The sequence below is a fragment of the Spermophilus citellus genome (assembly GCF_964194105.1).
Source record: "Spermophilus citellus genome assembly, chromosome: X".
Classification (NCBI taxonomy): domain Eukaryota; kingdom Metazoa; phylum Chordata; class Mammalia; order Rodentia; family Sciuridae; genus Spermophilus; species Spermophilus citellus.
Genome location: NC_138190.1, coordinates 126,630,152 through 126,651,552, shown reverse-complemented (window position 1 = coordinate 126,651,552; position 21,401 = coordinate 126,630,152). Strand labels below are relative to the sequence as shown.

At 35.4% G+C, this 21,401-nt stretch overlaps 1 protein-coding gene across 1 annotated transcript in view; it reads left to right on the top strand.

Annotated features, from left to right (window-relative positions):
- The window catches only part of LOC308639542 (fibrous sheath-interacting protein 2-like), a gene marked incomplete at both ends in the record, with an annotated part of 76,505 nt that overhangs the window by 26,998 nt on the left and 28,106 nt on the right, over window positions 1-21,401 (top strand). The window contains 3 exons of the mRNA XM_081277749.1: window positions 10,488-10,591; window positions 12,633-12,678; window positions 14,473-14,564. Coding sequence (XP_081133875.1) covers window positions 10,488-10,591; window positions 12,633-12,678; window positions 14,473-14,564 — 242 coding nt within the window. The remainder of the gene's footprint in view (window positions 1-10,487; window positions 10,592-12,632; window positions 12,679-14,472; window positions 14,565-21,401) is intronic.

Genomic DNA, 21,401 nt, shown 5'->3' with positions numbered 1-21,401 from the left:
AAAGAGAATGAAAAAATACAAGGAAGGAAAAGGGATGTGAGGGAAAAAGAAATGAAAGGAAGGAAAGACAAAGGAAGGATAGTTAAGAATAAAGGATGAAGAGGAAGAAAGAAAGGAAGGTTTGCAGTCTGGGTAAGACAAGAGAGGAGGAAATGGAGTGAGAAATGATAGGAGAAGGCAATAAATGAAGAAAGGAGGGAAGAGGCAAGATATTAAAGAAGGACTGAGAAGAATTACAAAGTGATGAGTCTATGATTTTCATGAGAAAGTTTGCAAAAGAATGTGAGCATAAGAGAGGGGATTGAAATCAAGGAACTAGGAAGAAAATACAATTGTGGACAGTAAAGGAAATATCTATAAGGAATTCATAAAATTAAATATGATAGTAAAATAAGAGATGACAACTAGAAAGAAAAGGAAGGAGGAATACACAGATACATAGAGATGAAAGAGAGGAATTAAGGGAAGGAATAGAGAAAGAAAGAAAAGGAGATTTTCAAAGGAAGAACCCAATTTTTAAAAATTCAATGCATAAAAGAAAGAGCATTAGAAAAGGAAAGAGTAAGTTAAAATATTTTAAGGGGGCTAATAGTGAAAGAGAGAGAATATAGAATAGGAAGGGAGAAAATAACAAAGACAGAAGGAAGTAAAGAATGCAGCAGGAAGGTGGTACCAAGGTGGGCCAGTGTGCACTTAGACAGGCCCAGAGGAGAAATGGAAAGGAAGCAAGAAAAATATAAAGGAAGGAAAGAAAAGAATGAAGAAATAAGGAAAAAATGAAGTAGAGATATTTTCAAATTATTAGTTAAAATTTAAAAAAAGTAAAAGGGGAAAATATGAGAAGAGAGAAAGGAAGGAAGGGAGGAAGGAAACAAGAACTAGAAACAGAAAGAGCATTACGCAAGTAGGAAGGATCCAGTTATAAAGTGTAAAGGAAAGAGATGTAAGAAAGGAAAGAGACAGAAATAGAGAAAGCAAAAAGTTAAAAATATGAGAAGCCTATACAAAGACTTTACACAACAGGGAACAAAAAGTTTTAAGAGGAGCAAAAAAAGAGGCACCAATACAAATTTAATAGAAATGTAAAAAAGAAGATCAATTTAGAAAAGACAATCAAAATGATTGATAAGGAAAGAAAATAGGGAAGAGAGAAAGATGCTTAACAAAGGTCTATGAGAAATACCACTGCAATAAATAATGAAAACAAAATATAAAAAGAATGAAATGTGCTAGGGATGTGGCTCAAGTGGTAGCACGTTCACCTAGCATGTGTGAGGCGCTGAGTTCGATCCTCAGCACCACATAAAAATAAATAAAGATGTTGTGTCCACGTAAAACTAAAAAAAAAAAAAAGAATGAAATGTTATTACAAGATAAGCCAATGAAGAAAACAGCACACAGACACACACAAAAAAAGACAGAAAGAAAAAAGTGAAACAGTGGAGGTAGGAGGAATTTATAAAGAACAAATGAGGGGCTGGGGTTGTGGCTCAGTGGTAGCGCACTTGCCTAGCATGTGTGAGGCATTGGGTTTGATTCTCAGCACCACATATAAATAAATAAATAATAAAGGTCCAACAACAACTAATAAAACTATTTTTAAAAAACAAGAATGAGAAAAAACTGATAGTGAATGAAATAGAGTAAAAAAGAAAGATGAATTAATGAAGGAAAAAAAAGGAATGAAGGGAGCAGGAAGAAAGGAAAAGATGGAAATGACATTTAAAATGATGAATCTGTAGAAGAGAATAAAATTTAAAAGTAAGAGAGGGGAAAATAGAGTGAGAGGCAGGGAATTAAAGAGAGGAGCTTGTAAAAATAAATAAATAAATAAAACTGCAAGAAGAGAGACCTAAAAAGAAGTCAGTTAAAGTCTTACAGTAAAATGAGATAGAATGATGGATGGGTGACAAGAAGATAAGAAAGTTCACGGGGTAGAATAAATTGAAAGGAAGGAAGGGAGGGATGGAAGATTACTTTTTAAAAGGAATACTCAGGGGAAAAGAACACTATATAATTGATAGAGAGGTACAAAGCAAAAGAGAAGAAATAAAGGGTTTTTTTTCAATTATTCAACAGATAGAAAAAAAAGGTGAACATAGGACAGCATAGGAAGAAAGGAGAGAGAAAAGGAGGACAAAGGTAGAAGGAAGGAAGGAAGGAAGGCATACAGATAAGCACAGAGGAAAAAAATAGAAAGAAAAGACAAGAAAGGAAGGAAGAAAAGAAGGACAAGAAAACAAGAAAGAAATATTGAGAATGTTTTAAATGAACCAATAAGCAAAACAAAGGGAAAAATATGAGAAAGAGAAAAGAAAGTTATAGAAAGGAAGAGTGTTTCAAAAGCAGAAAAGAGACAATAAGAATAAAATGTGCCAAAAATAATAAAAGAAGAAAATATATAGACAAAAAAGAAAGAGAAGTAAAAAGAGCAAAAGATTTTAAACTGAGAAATTGATACATAAAAGAGAAGTTTTATACAGAGATAAATTGAAGAGAGGAAAAAAAACAGGAAATAAAGGAGTGAATAAAATAAGTAGAAAATGGACAGTGTAAGAGAGAAAGAAAGAAGGAAAGTGGAAGATGTTTAGCAAGGAAGAATCAATATAAATGCTTCAGCAATATATTATGAAAGCAGGAGTGGGATAAACCCTAAGACAAGGAGCAAATAAACCAAACAGAACAACACAAAGATTAAAATAAAGTTGGGGAGAGAAGTATGGGAGGAAAGAATGGGACCAGAGGAAGAGGAGAAGAAATGAATAAAGGAAGAGGGAAGAGAATGCAGGAATTTGAATAAAGAAACAAAAAAATAGAAATGGAAAGAAAAGGGGGAGGGAATGGGGGAAGGAATAGTGAGAAAATGAAATTGAGTGAGAAAAGAGAAAATGGAATAAAAGAAGGAAAAGATGGAAAGAAAAGCTTAAGGTACTGAGTCTGTAGAAAAGAAAAAAAAATTAAAGAACAGAACGTGAGAGTAAGGTGAAGGAGCTAGTCTGAAAATTATGTACAGTCGTGGCCAATAGGGAGAGATCTACAAGGAAGAAGTCAGTAAAAATCTTAAGTAAAATAAGATAGATTGATGATGGATGGCACAGAGGAAGGGATGAAAGAAGGGAAAGGAGTTATTAGAGAGAGAGAGCATATAAATGAACTGCTTTAAAAAAATAGGAAGAGAAAGAGAAGAAATGAAAATGCTTTTAAAATATGCCAGTAAGTACAGGGTAAAAGAAAGAGAAAATGTACGATAGGTCAGAAAAAAAAAAAGAAAGAGTAAATTAGGAAGGCAGGCAGACAGGCAGGAAACAGAAATAAAAGGAGTAAGAAAAAGACATAGATAAAGGAGTAAGAGAAGAAAAGACTGAAGGTAGGAAGGAGTATAAAATGAAGAAAAATAAGGGGAAGATATTTTTAAAAACGTCTAATTGACAAGAAAATAAAGATGTCAAAATTAAGAGAATAAAAGAAAAGTTTCACAAGCAAGAAAGGGGCATTAAGAATAAAGTGGCACTAGCACATGACTGCGATCCTAGCATAAGGAGACTGAGGCAGGAGGATCACAAGTTCAAGACCAGCTTCAGCAACTTAGCAAGACCCTGTCTCATAATAAAAAATAAAAAGGACTGGAGAAGTAGCTCAATGGAAAAGCTCCCATGGATTCAATCCTCAGTAGCAAATAAATAAATAAATACTGCATAAAAAGAAGATGAAGAGAGAAAGAAAAGGAAAGACAGGGGGCAAAAAAGAAAGGATAAGAAAGAAAAGCTTAAAAGACGAACATTGTAAGAACACTACACAAAAAAAGAAAAAATGATTTTTAAAAAATAGTTTTTAGTTGTTGATGGACCTTTATTTTATTTATTTTTATATGGTGCTGAGAATCAAACCCAGTGCTTCACACATACGAGGCAGGCACTCTATCACTGAGCCACAACCCCAGCCCCAAAAAAATGATTTTTAAAAGGGGAATTGCATGGAAGAGGGAAGGAGACCCCCTTCTTTATACAGAATACAGGTATGATGATGTGAGGGGAAAAAAAAGAAGTGGGTCACATTAAATTCAGTAGAGAGAAGTGATGGGAGGGGAGGGGAAGGGAAGGGGGGGAATGGAAGGACAGCAGAATAAAATAGACACTAGTAGTGCTGTGTGTATATATGTGACTGCATGACCAATGTGATTCTGCAACCTGTACACTCAGAATAATGAGAAATTATACCCCATCTGATTCAAATGTATGATATGTCAAGGTCATTGTACTGTCATGTGTAACTAATTAAAACAAACAAAAATGAAAGTTTTCTTTAAAAAAATAAAAGGGGCTAATAATTATTTTTATTTATTTCATACATGACAATAGTGGAATGCATTACATTCATAATTATCTATTTACAGAACAATTTTTCATAACTCTCTATATAAAGTATGTTCATGCCAAATTTTGCCCTTATATATGAGCTCTCTTACTGACTTTTTTTGCATTACAATTCTTAATACACCTTTATACCACAATTGATCATAACTCTGTTTGTATATAAGGTATGTTGACACAAAATTCACATCTTCATACATGTATTTTGTATAATGAGCTAATAATGATTTTTAGTAAGGCTGGAGTTGTGGATCAGTGGTAGAGTGCTTGCCTAGCATGTGTGAGGAGTTGTTCGATCCTCAGCACCACATAAAATCAAAATAAAGGTATTGTGTCCACCTACAACTAAAAAATAAACATTGTTTAAAAGGGACTAATAATAAATTAGAGACAAAGAGGGAAAAAAGAAGTAGGATGTTGAACAAAGAATCAAAAATTGCCACTGCAGAAAATAATGAAAGTGGAAGAGAACAAAATAAGATCTAACAAAGGGAACCAATTAAAAATATAGCACAGGGGCTGGGGTTGTGGCTCAGTGGTAGAATACTTACCCAGCATACACAAGGCACTGGGTTTGATCCTCAGCACCACATAAGTTTAAAATAAAGAAACTGTGTCCTCCTAAAAAACTAAAAACTAGGGGCTGGGGATGTGGCTCAAGCGGTAGCGTGCTCGCCTGGCATGCGTGCAGCCCGGGTTCGATCCTCAGCACCACATACCAACAGAGATGTTGTGTCCGCTGAGAACTAAAAAAATAAATAAATAAATATTAAAAATTCTCACTCTCTCTTTAAAAAAAAACTAAAAACTAAATATATATATTTATATATATTTATAAATGTATATATATATATATATATATTTATACAGAGGGGCTATGGCTGTGGCTCAGTGGTAAAGCACTCATCTCACATGTGTGAGGCCCTGGGTTTGATCCTGAGCACTACATAAATAAAATAAAGGTATTGTGTCCACCTACAACTAAAAAAATATTTTTAAATATATATATATATATATATATATATATCACAGAAAAGATATAAAAATAAAGTGAAAGAGAGAAAGGGAAATAAGGGAAGGAAAAAAGGGGAGGGGAAGGGATAAAAAAGAAAAACATTTTATAAGGCAAACAGAAGAGGTTTTCTAAATGAGAGAATGTGTGCAAAAAGTTTTACTTTTTATTCAATCTCTTTAGAATGACAGTACAGTTTATTTGGGGGACAATTTTTGTAAAAGAGCTAGTAAGATTAGACAATATGAAAGAGAAGAAAGAATGAAATTTTATCAAACAGGAGTCAGTAATAACAGCTCCTTATTTGGTTCAGTGAAACAATGAGGTGGTAGGCATTCTGCCCCCTAGTTGATAAGTCACTTCAACAGTGATATTGCCCCCTCTATTCACAATTGTTAACTTCTACCTCGAGTAGAAAGAAGGTTACAGGAAGGAATCTTATAGTGTGGCCACCTCAAATCCTTTTTGAAATTGAAAATATAAAAGAATTTAAGTTCACAACATTACAGAGGCAATAGAATGGTGAAAATGTCTATTTCACATATGAAACTGACACACACTACTCTAATAAGGCTGCCATCTTCCATCATGCAGACTCCAAATGATGCCCACCTTATAACTGTAATGAAAACCCAGTTAGCACACATGCAGTTTGGAATTCTCTTCATCTGTCTAAATGGATATAAACAGGAGCTGTAATCACCTTTCCCCCAGGTGAGGTCTCTGTATATGGTTGCTTCTACCAAAAGTGTGAGGCACAACCAACTTTTAATTGCCACTGTAGCCTGGAGGGTCCCTAGCACAGTCATCATGCTGGTCTACATCCTGTACAGAGAAAAAAATGCTCCCATTGAGTAGGATGTAGTTTTCCCCCTTCTCCAAGAACGCAATTATGTGCAGTTTGAGCTAAAGTATAACCTTAAGTACACTCGATATTATAAATGCCATTGTCCTTCCTCCCCATTGCATAGATGTCAACCTTGGAACTTTTGACATTTGGGGCCATGTAATCCTTTGTTTGTGTGGAGGGGCATTCTGAGCATCATAGGATGTTTAATGGCATCCCTGGCCTCTACCCATGCCAGGAACAACGTTGCCCTCTTTTGTGACAATCAGAAATGACTCTAGATATTTCCCAATGTCCCTCTGGAGAACAAAATTTCTTCCCACTGAGAACTGCTGCCTATCCTCTCCAATTCCTCCCACAACACAACCCCATACATAGATTGGCACATGTTTATCCTCTTATTGGGCATGAAATGATAGAGTCAATCTTAGGTAATTTTGTTATTTACACTATTGAAAATAAATGTCTCATTTTTTAAAAGCTTCTGCTCCAAAGAAGAAGATGAATTATATTGCCAGTGACCAGAAAGTATCCCAAGGACCTCAGGAGAAAAAACGTAATTGAAATGTTATTATTAGAAATTAATAATTTGTGGAAATACTGGGTTTGGTAATGATCTCTCCTACTTATTATGCACATAAATGGACTTTGAGTAATCCTTACCAACAGTGCTATTGCCATCTGCATTGGGTTTCCTAATTAGTGTCATTGTCTCCACACTCCCATGAGCAAGGTAGCCCACATCTTGCAGCTGACAACTCTCCAAACACAGTTCAGAACCCTGACTTTGCCACAGTCCCTGCTCCTGATCTTGTCTCTGTACTTTTCAATTATCAATAAGATCCTGAGGCACTTCAACCTGTTATTACCCCTGCTGTTATTACCCCTTGCTCAGAAATACTGCCTCCTAGGGAGATTTGTACCTATATCTCATTTGTTCCAGCTGGAGAACCATCCTTGCACATTGCTGAATGGAGGTGCTACTGATATTTCTGAAGGTTTTGGCCCTAGGGTCCTGGTGAGACCTCTGCTGGTGCTAATGTTCTTTCTCAAAATCCTGCCCTTACTTTGATTTTGGCCTTTTCAGACCTGTGATAACTTATGTCACTTCACTGGCAGCAGAAATATTTTATTCTGCCCCATGTTTTTCTGCAGCAGTACGGTGTTGCCCACTCTTGTTCCCCTGTTCATTTTATAATAGTCCAACTGAGTAGCAGCTATTTTTGTCATTTTTATTTTTTTTAAAGAGAGAGAGATAATTTTTTAAAGAGAGAGAGAGAGAGAGAGAGAGAGAGAGAGAGAGAGAGAGAGAATTTTTTTATATTTTTTAGTTTTTGGCGGACACAACATCTCTGTTTGTATGTGGTGCTGAGGATCGAACCCGGGCCGCACGCATGCCAGTCGAGCGCGATACCGCTTGAGCCACATCCCCAGCCCCCTATTTTTGTCATTTTAACATTTCAGCCTACTTCTCAAGGAGGCTTCTTTAATACGCAGAGAACCAGCACTCTTTACTTCATTTAAGCGTCTTCCTTCCTTTTGTTTTCTGGCTCAGTGATTGACTTCTTGAGAATATTCCTCTAGATTCTACCATCGTGGGGCCCCCCAAATTGCTCAGACTTTCAGGGACCCTCCCCATCTCTCTACTTCTTTCCCAAAGATGGTGTCCAGATGTCTGAGACAAAAAATAAGTCTTATGTTTTTACTCTTCTAAATGTCAGTAGCATGAGCATCACCAAGAAATTATTGTAAATGAAGATTCCCAGTCCCCACCCTAGACCTACTAAGTCAAGATCTGCATTTTAAAAACATCCCTAGGTACTTCATATTCACATGAATTTGGGTGAAGCACTGGCTTCCATGACCTCATAAAGACAAACAGAGTCAGGATGCTTGGATGAAATGTGCTCTGCCTCCCTGGATTCTCAGAAAGATGTTCCTATTTCCACTCTGAAAGTGCTTGGCCTATTGGCATTCATAGTTGAAGACTGCTGCCAGCTAATGACCTAATATTCTGGTCTCTCTGGACTTTAGGAGGGTTCTCTGGCTTTTCCATCTCCCCCATCCTGTCTGGCTGCCCCATAACAATTGGGGTAGAGTTTTCTCACCTCTCCCATAGTGTCTCCTTGCTCACAAGCTCCCCAGCTAGAATCTCAACCTTTTCTAGGCCATGTCCACACTGCATGGGAGCCAAGAATAGCTTAAGAAAGCAACACTTCAGAGAGAAACTTGCTATGCCTGACCCCAAAGAACTAAGCAAGAAAAAGGCAACAAGGATAGGGATAACCTAACAGATCTCTTTTTAGAGTCCTTAAATGGAGAGTGGAGCAGTAATGCCTCTTGTTTGCTTTCCAAGTTAATTTCACTTATCTAAGCTAACCAAAGCCCAGCATAAGTCATGTAGGAAGCTATTCTTTTTCCTTTGTTCTCCAGCTTCTCTGTCCAACCACCCCTCCATTTGCTAACCACCTCTGTGCTACTATAAAAAAGTGATATTTCTTTGGTAATTTTCCCTAAGTCATATCCCCCTTCCTTCTGACCCCAGATAACTCTTAATGGTGAGCAAGGGTATTTCCAGTGCACTACATGTATTAGCCAGCTTTCCATAGCTGTGACCAAAATACCTAAGATTAACAAAAGGATGGAAGATTTTTTTATGGCCGAATATTTTGAGGTTACAGTCCATGGTCACATAGCCCCAGCACTTTGGTGGGGCAATACATCATGGATGAAGGAAACTACTTACCTCATAGCAGCTGAGAAGCAAAAAGAGAGAGAGGAATGGTCCAACAGGGTCCCGATATGTCCTTCATGGGCATGCCTCCAATGATCTAACTTCCTCTAGATAGGCTTCAATTCCTCAAGTTTCCACCACACAATAATGCCATCAACTGAGGACCAAGTTTTCAATACATGAGCTTTGGGGGGAACATTTAGGATCCAAACCACAACACTACAGGAGAATTTTTCTGAGTTAAGTTTTCCAAACTATTGCTACACAAAAAATGAAAATAAAACTTTGGAAAATTCTAGAGACATGTACATGGCTCCCAAGGCATACTGTCCCTATATCACCCTACTTTTAGATGACAGGTGATGAATGCTACCTTGATATTTATCATGGTATTTTTCATGTTACAAATTCAATACTCCATCCCTATCTCCAACTCCAAAGAAAGATGCCCCAGAAGACAAGGGTAAAATGTACTTAAGGAGTCAAAAATGAGAAAATAATGATATAAATTTTCTGAAACAGTAGTCCTGTTGCATAATGTATGTTTACATCTGTGAAGCCCCAAAATGCAAGCACAGAAAAACATGGTCTCCAGTCTTGTATGTTGATGGCATGTTCATTGTAAAAAGATGTAGAATATAAATATATACAATATATATCATACAAACTCTAACAAAAATGGACAAAAGACATGAACAGACATTTTGCTGAAGAAGACATAAGATAGGAAATAAGCACATGAATATCTGTTCAACATTGTAAGTTATTAGGGAAATGTAAATTAAATCACATACCTAGTAAAAATGACTAGAATTTAAATAACTGATCATACCAAGTATTTTCAAGACCTAGAAAAACTAGAACTGTCTTACATTGTTGGTGGGAATTATAAAATGGTACAATCACTGTGGAAAACAGCTTGGCAACTTAACTTAATCTTATATCTACCCTGTGATTCAGCCATTTCAAAAGGTGTGTACCCAAAGAAGCAAAAATATGTGTGCACACAGACTTGTATGCCAATGTTCACAACAGCATTTCTTATAATAGCCCCAAACTGGAAACAACCTAAATTCTCCTTAATAGGCAAATGTATAAACTTTGTACATACATAATGTAGAATACTATTCAATAAAAATAATAATAATAAATAGGAATAAACTACTAATATAGGCATCAATGTTGATGAACATCAAAAAATATGCTGAATTAAAGAAGTCAGGAAAAAAATAGATCCTATTTTATTCCATTTATGTAAAATACTCGGCAATGGAAATCAATATATAACAACAAAAAGATTAGTGGTTACCTGGGGTACAGAGGTAGAGAAAACTATTAATTATAAAGGAGCATTTTAAAATTTGGGGTACAATGGAAATGCTTGTTACCTTGACTATGGTAATGATTTCATGGGCTTATACATATATTAAAACTAAACAAATTTAACATTTTAAATATGTGTAAGTGATCATATTCAATAAAGTCATTTACAAATTTTGTATTTTCCCTTTCATTTACTTTTAGAATCAGTTCACCATTTTCCAATCAATAACAAGATTTCTGTTAAAAAATCAGCAACTTCATTTTATCCTGAGAAGGATGTACAGAATAACACAACAGAAAAAAAGGTGAAAAGTTATATGATTCATATGTTTTATATTGATCATCAGTATTTGTCATTAATTTTTATTTTGATGAATAGCCCCTGGCTTGGTACTTTCTGATTTCAAGATCACGGAATCTTAAACCTCTTCCTGGCAAAGGTGCTGAGTTAGTTTCATGCTACGTGAACCATGAAAGTTTAGAAGAAATGAACTTAAACACTTGATGATTAAGATGATAATGATGAAAATGATGACAGCTAACATTTATTGAGAACCTACTGTGGGCAAGGTCCCATGCTAAGCTTGAAAGGAAAGGGAAAATGTGAGTGACATACCATACAAAAATGGAAAGGACATAGTCACCACCTAAGAATAAGTCATAAATAAAAGATCTTGTAATAAATGAGAGGAAAGTTTTGTACAAAATACTCTGGGAACACTTTAGAGAGTGATCCTGCCTAAAGAGGTCTAAAAAGGCTTTATTAAAGGAAAGTTTAATCAAATTGTCTTGAAATATCAGTCTTGAATTTTTCAGATGAATACATCTGAGGATATAGTGAGGCAATATTGCAGACAGAAATTAAAGTGCAAGGGAAAACAAAGAGGTATTATCCACCATAGCCAGGGAAGTGCAGGAGATGAGGCTGAAAAGGTAAATTGAAGCCAAAGCCTTCTTTATACACCTTCCTGAAGTATGTGTTTATCCTCTCAGTAATAGGGAGACACTGAAGGTGTTTTAGTAGGGATGCAAAAAAAGAATGATTTTCTGGGTGCAGTGGTGTACATCAGTAATCTCTGTGACTCAGGAGGCTGCGACAGGAGGGTTGCAAGTTTGAGACCAGTCTCAGCAATTTAGCAAGGTCCTTAGCAACTTAGACTCTGTCTCAAAATAAAAAATAAAAGTGGCTAGGGATGTGGCTCAAGTGGTGAAGCACCATTGGGTTCAATCTGCAGTACCCATCCCCCCAAAAGAGAATGGTTTGGATTCTAAAAAGATAATCTAGTTTCAATGTGTGAAAGAGATGGTAAAAAGAAGAGATTAGGGGAAAGATAGTTTCAAGTCTACTGAAATAATCCAGATAAAAATTTAAGTGCTTAGCCAAGTACTATGTGCATGCCTGTAACCACAGACACTCAGGAGGCTGATGCAGGAGGATTGCAAGTTTGAGGCCAGTCTCAGCAATTTAGCAAGACCCTAAGCAACTTAGTGAAACCCTGTCTCAAAATAGCAAGAGCTGGGATTGTAGCTTAGTGGAAAAGCACCCCTAGGTTCAATCCCCAGTACCCCAAAAATGTAATATAAGGACTCAAATTAAGGCAGTGGCTTTTAGTGTTAACAAGAGACCACAGACTGAAGATACTTCAGAGTTAAACTGTGTCAGGAATTGGTTAATCAATAGATGTATGGATCTAGAGTGAAGGAGATTATGATGTTGATGATGTTATTGATTCAACTTTTGTATATAGATTTACATTAATGAGATCTCTGTCTCTGTGCCCAGGCTTACTTCAATCTCAGAACATATATATATATATATATATATATATATATATATATATATATATATATATATATATATATTATATACACTATGTATAAAATATATATTATATCATATTTGTTCTACTAGGTGATAATCTTCTTTAGTCAGAAATTATTGTATCACATTTCATTTTCATGCATTGTGTTCAATAAGCAGTAGATTGGATTGAATTGTCCTTATTTGAAATACATAGAACAACTCTCAGCTTTTTAGAATGGATTACTGGGTGGATTTTTATGCTTTAACCAAAACGTGGAATAGAGGAGAAGCAAGCTTGGAAGGATGGGGCACACAGGTATAGGTCTTCATTTTGAACTAGTTTAGTTCTAACTAGTTAAGATAACCCACAAGTGTTAGTAAGAAGAAAGTTGATAGTATGTATTAGCATTGAGATCAGTGCTCAGGAAAGAGATAGGGATGGGGGAAAGGGTACTGTGTTAATTTGTTTGCTTTAGAGTAGGCAAACGTCTCTTAGAAGCTTAATTACTTTAATGTTTTTTCTTGAATGTTAAATCATACAGGATGATATAGAAACAACTGAAACATCACAGTCTTTAGATGATAAAGGTAAGAAAATGGACAATATCCATAACTTGTTATTTTTTCAGTTCAATGCTTAATTTTTTGTATGGGTTTTCAAGTTATGCTTTTTTTCTGATTATAAAATGTGTGCTTGGGACTTGGGTTGTGGCTCAGAGGTAAAGCACTCGCCTAACGTGTGAGGCACTGGGTTTGATACTCAGCACCACATAAAAATGAAATAAAGGTTTAAAAATGTGTGTTTATTTTGGTACATGAAGATTAAAAATTATCCATAATTATAAATGTTACTAATTTATATTTTTTAGTAATTCCTGGGTGAATAGGTTCTTTGGGGTTGCAAAGTGTAAGGAAGTTAGAGTCTCCACTGTGGAAGTAATTTCTTGACATATTGCACTGTGATTTGGGAGTTCCAGTGCAGAGAATCCTCTACTGTCATCCTTTCTCATATTGATGCATGCTGTTTTCCATTTCCCCAGGGCTAGACTAGAGTTTAACCAAATATCTACCAGTTTCTGCAAAAGCTTCCCATGTATTCCCATGTATATTCTACACACATAAACACACACACACACACACACACACACACACACACACCTATCAAGAACATTAGGAAATCACATGGGTGGCCATCAAGCCCCTCAAATCTAATATAAACAAAGCCACATCTATCAACCCCCAGTCAACCCAATCCCTATCCTCTGTTCCTCCCATTGTTATCCAGGCACAAAACCTGACTTATTTTTGACTGTTTTCTAGTGCTCATATTCTACATCCCCAAATTTTTACATTCTAATATACTCCTTAAGCTTTCTCACAACCTCCTTTTCCTTCCTATTCGTGTCACCCTGACATTAATTATTGCAATAAATTTCTCCCAATCTCTTCTTCTTCCTTTTGACCTACCCTTTTAACCTATCCTATATGTTACTGTGAATGTAATCTTCCTGAAAGACAGCTTTGGGTATATAATTACTCAACATGAAAGTCCTCAGTGTTCCCAATTGCTAAGCTATGGAACCAACTAAAAGCCCTTCAACAGATCAGTGGATGAAGAAAATGTGGCATATATACACAATGGAATATTACTCAGCCATAAAAAGAATGCCTTTATAACCTTTGCCAGTAAATGGATGGATCTGGAGACTATCATGCTAAGTGAAATAAGCCAATCCCCCCCAAAAAAACAAAGGTCAAATGTTCTCTCTGATATGTTAATGCTAACAAACAAATGGTGGGGGGATGAGAATACAAGTTCAATGAATTAGACAAAGGGAAATGAAGGGAAGGGAAGGGGTATAGGAATATGAAAAACAGTGGGATATATTGGACATAACTTTCCTATGTTCATATATGCATATACTACAGTGAAACTCCACATCATGTACAACCACAAGAATAGAATCCTAATTAGAATAAGTTATACTCTATGCATGTATTAATATGTCCAAATATATTCTACTGTCATGTATATCTACAAAGAACAAATAAAAAAGAAAATCCTCGTGTTTCCCCCTTGTCTATTGCATAAAGTGAAAAATAGGTCATTCTGACAGTGGGGGTGAAGGGGTATTAAGCTGGTAAAGGAAGTTTGGGTCATAGATTGGGGAGTTCAGGCTTGTCCTTGAGGCAGTGGTGAGCCAGTAGAAGTTTATAGGGCTGAAGAATTCAGAAAGTCATCAAGTCATCTTATCCTTGGATCTGCCTCAACTTGCATCAATAAATACATTCTTGACTATAATAATTCTAGACATAATGTCAACACAGCAAGGAGAACTATATCATTTTCTAGTAATTAACAGTACCTCTTCTGTCCCCCAGAAGTAAACAGTGCCTTGGCTCTTACTCCAGTTTTTTCTGACAAATCAACATCTATCTCCAGACAGTCTATACTGGATATTCTAACACAAGAGGTAAGTAGTACCTCTTTTGTACCAGATGCAAGCAGAACAAATAAGGTATGAAATTATGATTAACAATTGGTATAAAATTCTTTCATTAAGTGATAATTTAGAATATCCTTATTCCCTGTAGTTAACCATTCCATAGTAAGATTTTATAAAAATTGAAATAGGAACCCCAGTAACAGTCCTGGGCTGCTTCAGTCTACTGACATTCATAGCTATCAGTTATGTTCATGTTGCCATACAGCAAATGTAGGCCATATCAATAACAATTTGTAAGCTGGCAAAAAAAAGTAGTGAGCCTGAGATTTTAAACTTGTTTAGATCCAAAACTTGAATGTTATATTTGCCTTAATTCATAATAGTAATCACCAGAAATAAGTGTTTCCACTTAATAACCCTTAGGTTATAGGCTTCCTAACTGGTGGGTTACCAGAACTTTAAGGTACCTGTTCCCTGCAAAGGAAGCATCAAATTGAGGATGAATCACTACTCTTCAAGTGGTAATGGGTGTGCAGAGACAGCCATATTGTCTTACTCTGTCCCCTTTGTCACCAGTGCCCAGTCATTTAATGTTGGAAAGGTAACAGCAGATATTCACAGTGTAGCCTATGGTCACAACATAGATTGTCACTGGGGGCTTCCAGTTGTTGTTACAGAAATCAAATGCATATAACATTCTTAGCTCCATTATCACTGTGTTAACTACTTCTTCAGCTCTAAAAATTAACATGACTTGAGAGAGATGTCATCATGCAGTAAATTTATTGTGGTCTTCACAAATGAATTCTACATAACTAAAGTAGAAAGTGGTATTGTTTGCTATAACCTATGTTAAATGCATAGTAAATGACAGATACACATATATAATGGTTAAAAAGTCATGTATTGGCCATAATAAGCTTCTCTGTATAAACACACATTAATGAAGCACCTATTGTGTATGGGCACTATGCTACTATGTCAACATCCATAATCACTATGCTTGGTATCTAAAGAAAGAAATTTACTACTTGGAGATAGTTTAGCAATTGCATATAAGAAATTAAATTTTTACTAGCTTCTAGCTAGAGCCAGATAAAAAGTGTCCTTCAGTATAACATGGATTACAAAAGTAATATAACATACTTTACCTAAAAATATCAATAAACAAATTTATATCATCAGTTTTTTTTAAAGAGAGAGTGAGAGAGGAGAGAGAGAGAGAGAGAGAGAGAGAGAGAGAGAGAGAGAGAATTTTTTAATATTTATTTTTTACTTCTCGGCAGACACAACATCTTTGTTGGTATGTGGTGCTGAGGATCGAACCCGGGCCGCACGCATGCCAGGCGAGCACGCTACCGCTTAAGCCACATCCCCAGCCCATATCATCAGTTTTTAAAAGAGACTTTGAAAATATGTTGGACAATATGAGTATATCAAATGGTCACAAACATCTCATTTATTTTGAAAAGTATCATGAATTCTTTTATTAAATTAGAACGTTACTATTTTCCAATTTATTTCTCCCATCCCACTGGTATCAGGAAATGTATTTCTGATGGCTTGTGTTCAGCTCTCAGACCTAGAGAGAGAAAAAAAAAAAAAGATCTACTTTGTTGGATTTATCTCCCCATATAATTACCCAAGCAAGTAGAGTTCTTGGCCAAGTCAAAGAGTCACATTCCAAGTGTGCAGATAACCTTGTCTCTGCCTTCCGGCTCTCTGAATACACTTCTCCTATGGTTAGCTTCATTCAAAAACCACACATACTCTTTTTAGCTGTTCAGTTGATTGTCTTCCATGTTGATCAGTACATTTTTTTTAGTTATCTTGAGTTCTTCAGTAATAATATATGTAATATGACCCATAATAAGGCATACATATTTATTCTAAATAGACTTTTAAATAAGTTCTTAAAATATTTTTTTTCAATTTTTGGATCTTTAATATGAAAAATAGTCAATGTTCAAATCCTTTAAAAATTCTTTGGGGGTAAATTTTGTTTCATTATTTATATTTTTTATGCCATATCTAGATAACGAATGATGATTTGAATGAAAAAAATTACAAGAAATCAAGTATCAACTATGATCCAGGTAAACATAAGCAATAATTTTTAAGTAAATCTCCCAATCATTTAATTGACATTTATTGAGTTTCTGCTACATGTCAAGTGCTGTGATAATTATTTAACATACAAAGTAATAAAGCCATGGTCTCTACCTTTGGATTTTACAGTTTAGGGGGGAACAATTATATCAATAATCACAACTCAATATGATGAGTGTACAATGGACGTATGTATAAAGTCCAGTGGAAGTATAGGGAAATACAGGAAGTTTTGTAGAGGAAGCCATAATTGAGCTGAGACTTGAAGGTTGAGAAAGAATTTTCTACACAGAAAAATGATAGAGATAACCTTCTAGGAAATAATTGCTTTGGCTAAAAATTAAAGGTAGAAAGTTGTGGAAGATGAAGCTTGACTGAGAGATAAAACTGGATCATTAAGATTCTGGTAGGCCATGCCAAATATTTGCCATCTATCCTATTATCTAAGGATAGCTATTGAAGAATATCACCAGGGACATAAAATGGTCAGAATTTGTCATTTCAAAAGAGTAAAAATGGAACTAGAAAAGTATGAAGTCAAAGAAACAATAAAAATAATAATGGCAATTATTTAACACTTGCTATGTACCATGCTATACCCTTTATAGCCTCTCACTTAACCCTTCTGGTAACTTATTTAGGTCAGAAACATTTTTATCTACCATTCTGCATATAAGTAAGTTAAGTCTCAGAGTGGTAAACTATCTTACCAAAGTCACTTTGTATATGGCAAAGCCAGAGTTTTAACCCAGATTGATTGAATCAAACAGATCCAATCTGTCTGATTCAACCAATCCTAATCATAATACATGCTGCTTCTTATCACAATTAAAGAGGTTATTACAAATAGTCAAGGCAAGAAATATGTTCTCAATGAAGGCAATGGCAGTAAGACTGGAGAGCTGGGCCCAGATTTGACTATGGGGGATGAATGGATGACTTGGTTCCCAATTAAATAAGGGAGATAAGGAATTAAAGACAACTCTCAGATGTCTAGACTGGGCAACTAAATGGATAGTGAAGATAGTGGTGCCATTCATTAGATAATACAGAAAGAGGAACAAGTTGGAAAGAAGAAGAATTAAGTCAACTTTGAATATACTGAGTTTGAGGTGCATGTGGGTATCAAAGTAGGACATCTAAGTGGAACAGTCATATAGGCAGTTATAGAAGCTGGTCTGGAATCATGGGAGAAGCAATGAAAGAATACTTTAGAGCAAAGCCTAGAGGAACAACTTGTGGGTTTTTTCTATAGTTATTTAATGTACTCTCATTTAGATAGGTTATACTTTTCTCCTTTTAATTCCCTCTTGGTTTAAAAGTTACCCACAATAGTTTCTTAATTACTAAGTAATTAGTATTTAGGGTCATATTTTTGAAACTAGGTTCAGAGAGTATAGCCTGTAAATCTCTACCATCTTGAAGTTGTTAAGGTTTTCTTGTGGCCAAATATGTGATTGATATTTTTTAAAATATTTTAATTGTAGATGGACACATACCTTTATTTTATTTATTTATTTTTATGTGGTGCTGAGGATCGAACCCAGTGCCTCACACATGCCAGGCAAGCACTCTACTACTGAGCCACAACCCCAGCCCTGTGATTGATATTTTAATGTGTTCCATAGACAAACCAGAAATGTATATTCTCTATTTGAAAGATGTAGGACTCTAAATGAGTATTAAATTATACTTATTGTTTCTATTATTCAATTATTTGATGTCTTTACTGAACTTTTTGTGTACTAGAATATCTTTTCTTACTGTCAACTAGATATGTCCAGCCATCAAAGATGTGTATTAAAGTTCTCCAGTTGCATTTCCATCAAATTCCCATTGCATCTCTAACAGGTTTTATACATTTGGGCTCTTCAGGATATTTAATTCTTCCCATTGCTGGAAATCATAGAGTTCTTTTTCTTTAAGAAATTCACTAGATATCTTTTTTTGCTGAATAACAAATTGCTCCCTAATTGGAAGCTTGTAAGAACAAATATTTATTATCTCACAGTTTCTGTAGTCAGAAATATGGGAGCAACTTTGCTAGATGGTTCGGATTCAAAGTCTCTCATGAATTTACTTATAGTCAAGATATATCATCCAGAACTGTTACAGTCATGCAAAGACAGTCATGTGAAGACCTGACTAACTGAAGGATTCACTTCCAAGGTGGTTCATTTATAGGACTCTCGGCAAGAGGGCTCAAGTCTCTGATGGTCACTGGCAGGAGGTCTCAATTCCTCACCATGTAGACCTCTCCATAGGATTTCTTGAGTAGCTTGCTTCCCCCAGAAGAGGAGATACAAGAGAAGGGGCTTAAGCTACAATACACCATATGATCCTAGTTTCAAAAGTTGCACACCATCACTACCACTATGTACCATTCATTAGAAGCAAGTCACTAAGTCCCACTCACTCTCAAAAGGAAGAGAATTGAACTTTTCCTTATGGAGGATAACAAAGGATTTGTTTGACATATTCTAAAACCACAACAGTTCTATCTTCACACTTCATTTCTCATGTTTATACACTATTAATTTCAGCCCCTTCCTTTCCAAAACTGAACATTCACAAAAACATACTCATACACAAAGAAACTCAAGGGTACATACAATTTAAGTAGAACATTTTTAAAGAGTGTTGAAAAAAATTGTTGCTGAGAATCAACCCAGAGCCTCTCACACACACTAGGTAAGTGCTCTACCACTGTGATACACTCCTAGTCCTGATCATTGGGATTTATTGATTACTCACTATGTACTTTACATTTATTTGGAGAAAAATAAATAGTAAATCACCTTGACCATGACCTAGGCCCTAATCAGTGATACTATTTTATTATTCAGAGCATTATTTTAAGATTTTCATTTAATCATGTAGATGCATAATTGACATACCATCCCAGGATTCTTATGGACATATTAATAAAGACTTTAGTATAATTATTCAAAAATATTTACTAAAATTTTAAAACTAGATGGCATACAAACATTTTAGATAGCATTTGAGTGGGAAGAGATCAATGACATGCAGACTAAACATTGAACAAGTAAATACATTAAAGAATTCATTAAACAAATAAGTCCTATTTACAATGTACCTGACACTGTAAACTAGTAATTACAATACAGCACAGGATGTCTTATAATAGAAGTGTGTATAAGATGCTTCAGTAGCATTAACAGAGGATGGGCTTAGGTGGATTTCAAGGAAGGCTCTCTGGAGGAGGTGACATGAGCTGAATAAATCCTAAAGGATGAGAAGTTTGAAAGAGGGATACTAAAATTCCAGACAAAGAAAGAGCAAAGACCTTGAGGTGTGAAAAACATGCTATATTTTGGGGATTTCAAGTTGTTGTACATCTCTGGAGCACAGAATATTTGAAGAACAGTGACCAGAAATTAAGCTGGACATGTAGGAAAGGTCCAAGATTTTAAGGTACATTCTATACTTCCTGAGGAGTACCTTGAGGTTTGAAACAAAGCAGTAATAACAGAGAATAAAAACCTGATAACATATATGTTAATTGCTGTTTTACAAATAGCTTGGGAAAGATAAGAACAAATAATAATTTTCTTTTTTTCTCTTTGAAAAATCTATACAGTTCAGGACATTGTCCCTTCTCAGGATTTTTTAAATAGGTAAGTATTTAATAAAACTTAATACATTAATATATGATTTTAGTAATTGCACAGGAATGTTGCTTGAAGGCAGATTTCTATCATTCTCTCTTCATTCTTGTAGTTCTACTTTATTAAGTTCTACTAAGTAAAATTCTCATCTTTTATAACCTCTCAGAACTAAGCTAAAAATGTAAAGTAGGCAAAATGTAGTCAACTTCTTCCATCTCTTCGTCTATTCTCACTTTGGTTCTATGCTCCCTCAACACCTAGGGCCTTCACTCCTTTTCAGGTAGAACCCTACTATCATTTCTCCTCTCCAGGTAGCTTTCTCTTCTTCTCTCCCTGTTCTAACATGTATCTTTACTTCTGCCTATTAGGGCATTGGTATCCTAATGACAATAAGTTAGTCCATTATCTAGTATTATTATTACCCCAATCCTAATGCTATTTGCATTGTAATCTAAAATAATCAGTCTCTAATGATGGAAAATAAACGCCAGTAGAGAAGATTTTTATTTTAGTCTAAGGGTTTTTCCACCCTCAAAACTCAGTGGCCACCTGTTTTGCCAATGTGCTGTTCTCTTCAACCTTGAATTAATATTTCACAAACATGAAATAACTCCCAATGGAATACACACACACACCATCACCATCACCACCTTTTAAGCACTCAGTGAACCAAATGAGGTACAAGATGAGCTTTAGAATCCTAAAGTATGGCACAAATGGTTGGTTGAAGTGAAATAGTGTGTGGTGATAAATCGTGTTGACATTCAGACCAAGTTTTTTGGAGAAGGAATTTGAGCTAAGGACTGACGGGCATCAGTTTGTCTGACTTGCAAGTGTTCATGGGATTCAAAGACACCATAAGGAGGAAAGTGACTAGTCCAAATATTCAATCAGTTTAAAAGTATAAAGGTAGTAATGATTATGTGTAGTTCATAAAGTGTTAATTCTTACCTCTCTACTCCTCTCCTCCCTCCTTATAGACTACAGAGCTACAGAATCACTTGAGTCTTTTTAATAGCAAATGCTCTGAATACCACTTTATTAAAAATTAGCTATGATAGAGAACTCCACATATGACCTGGGGCTTCTCCAGCATCCCTTTCAAATATATAGGGCTAAAATA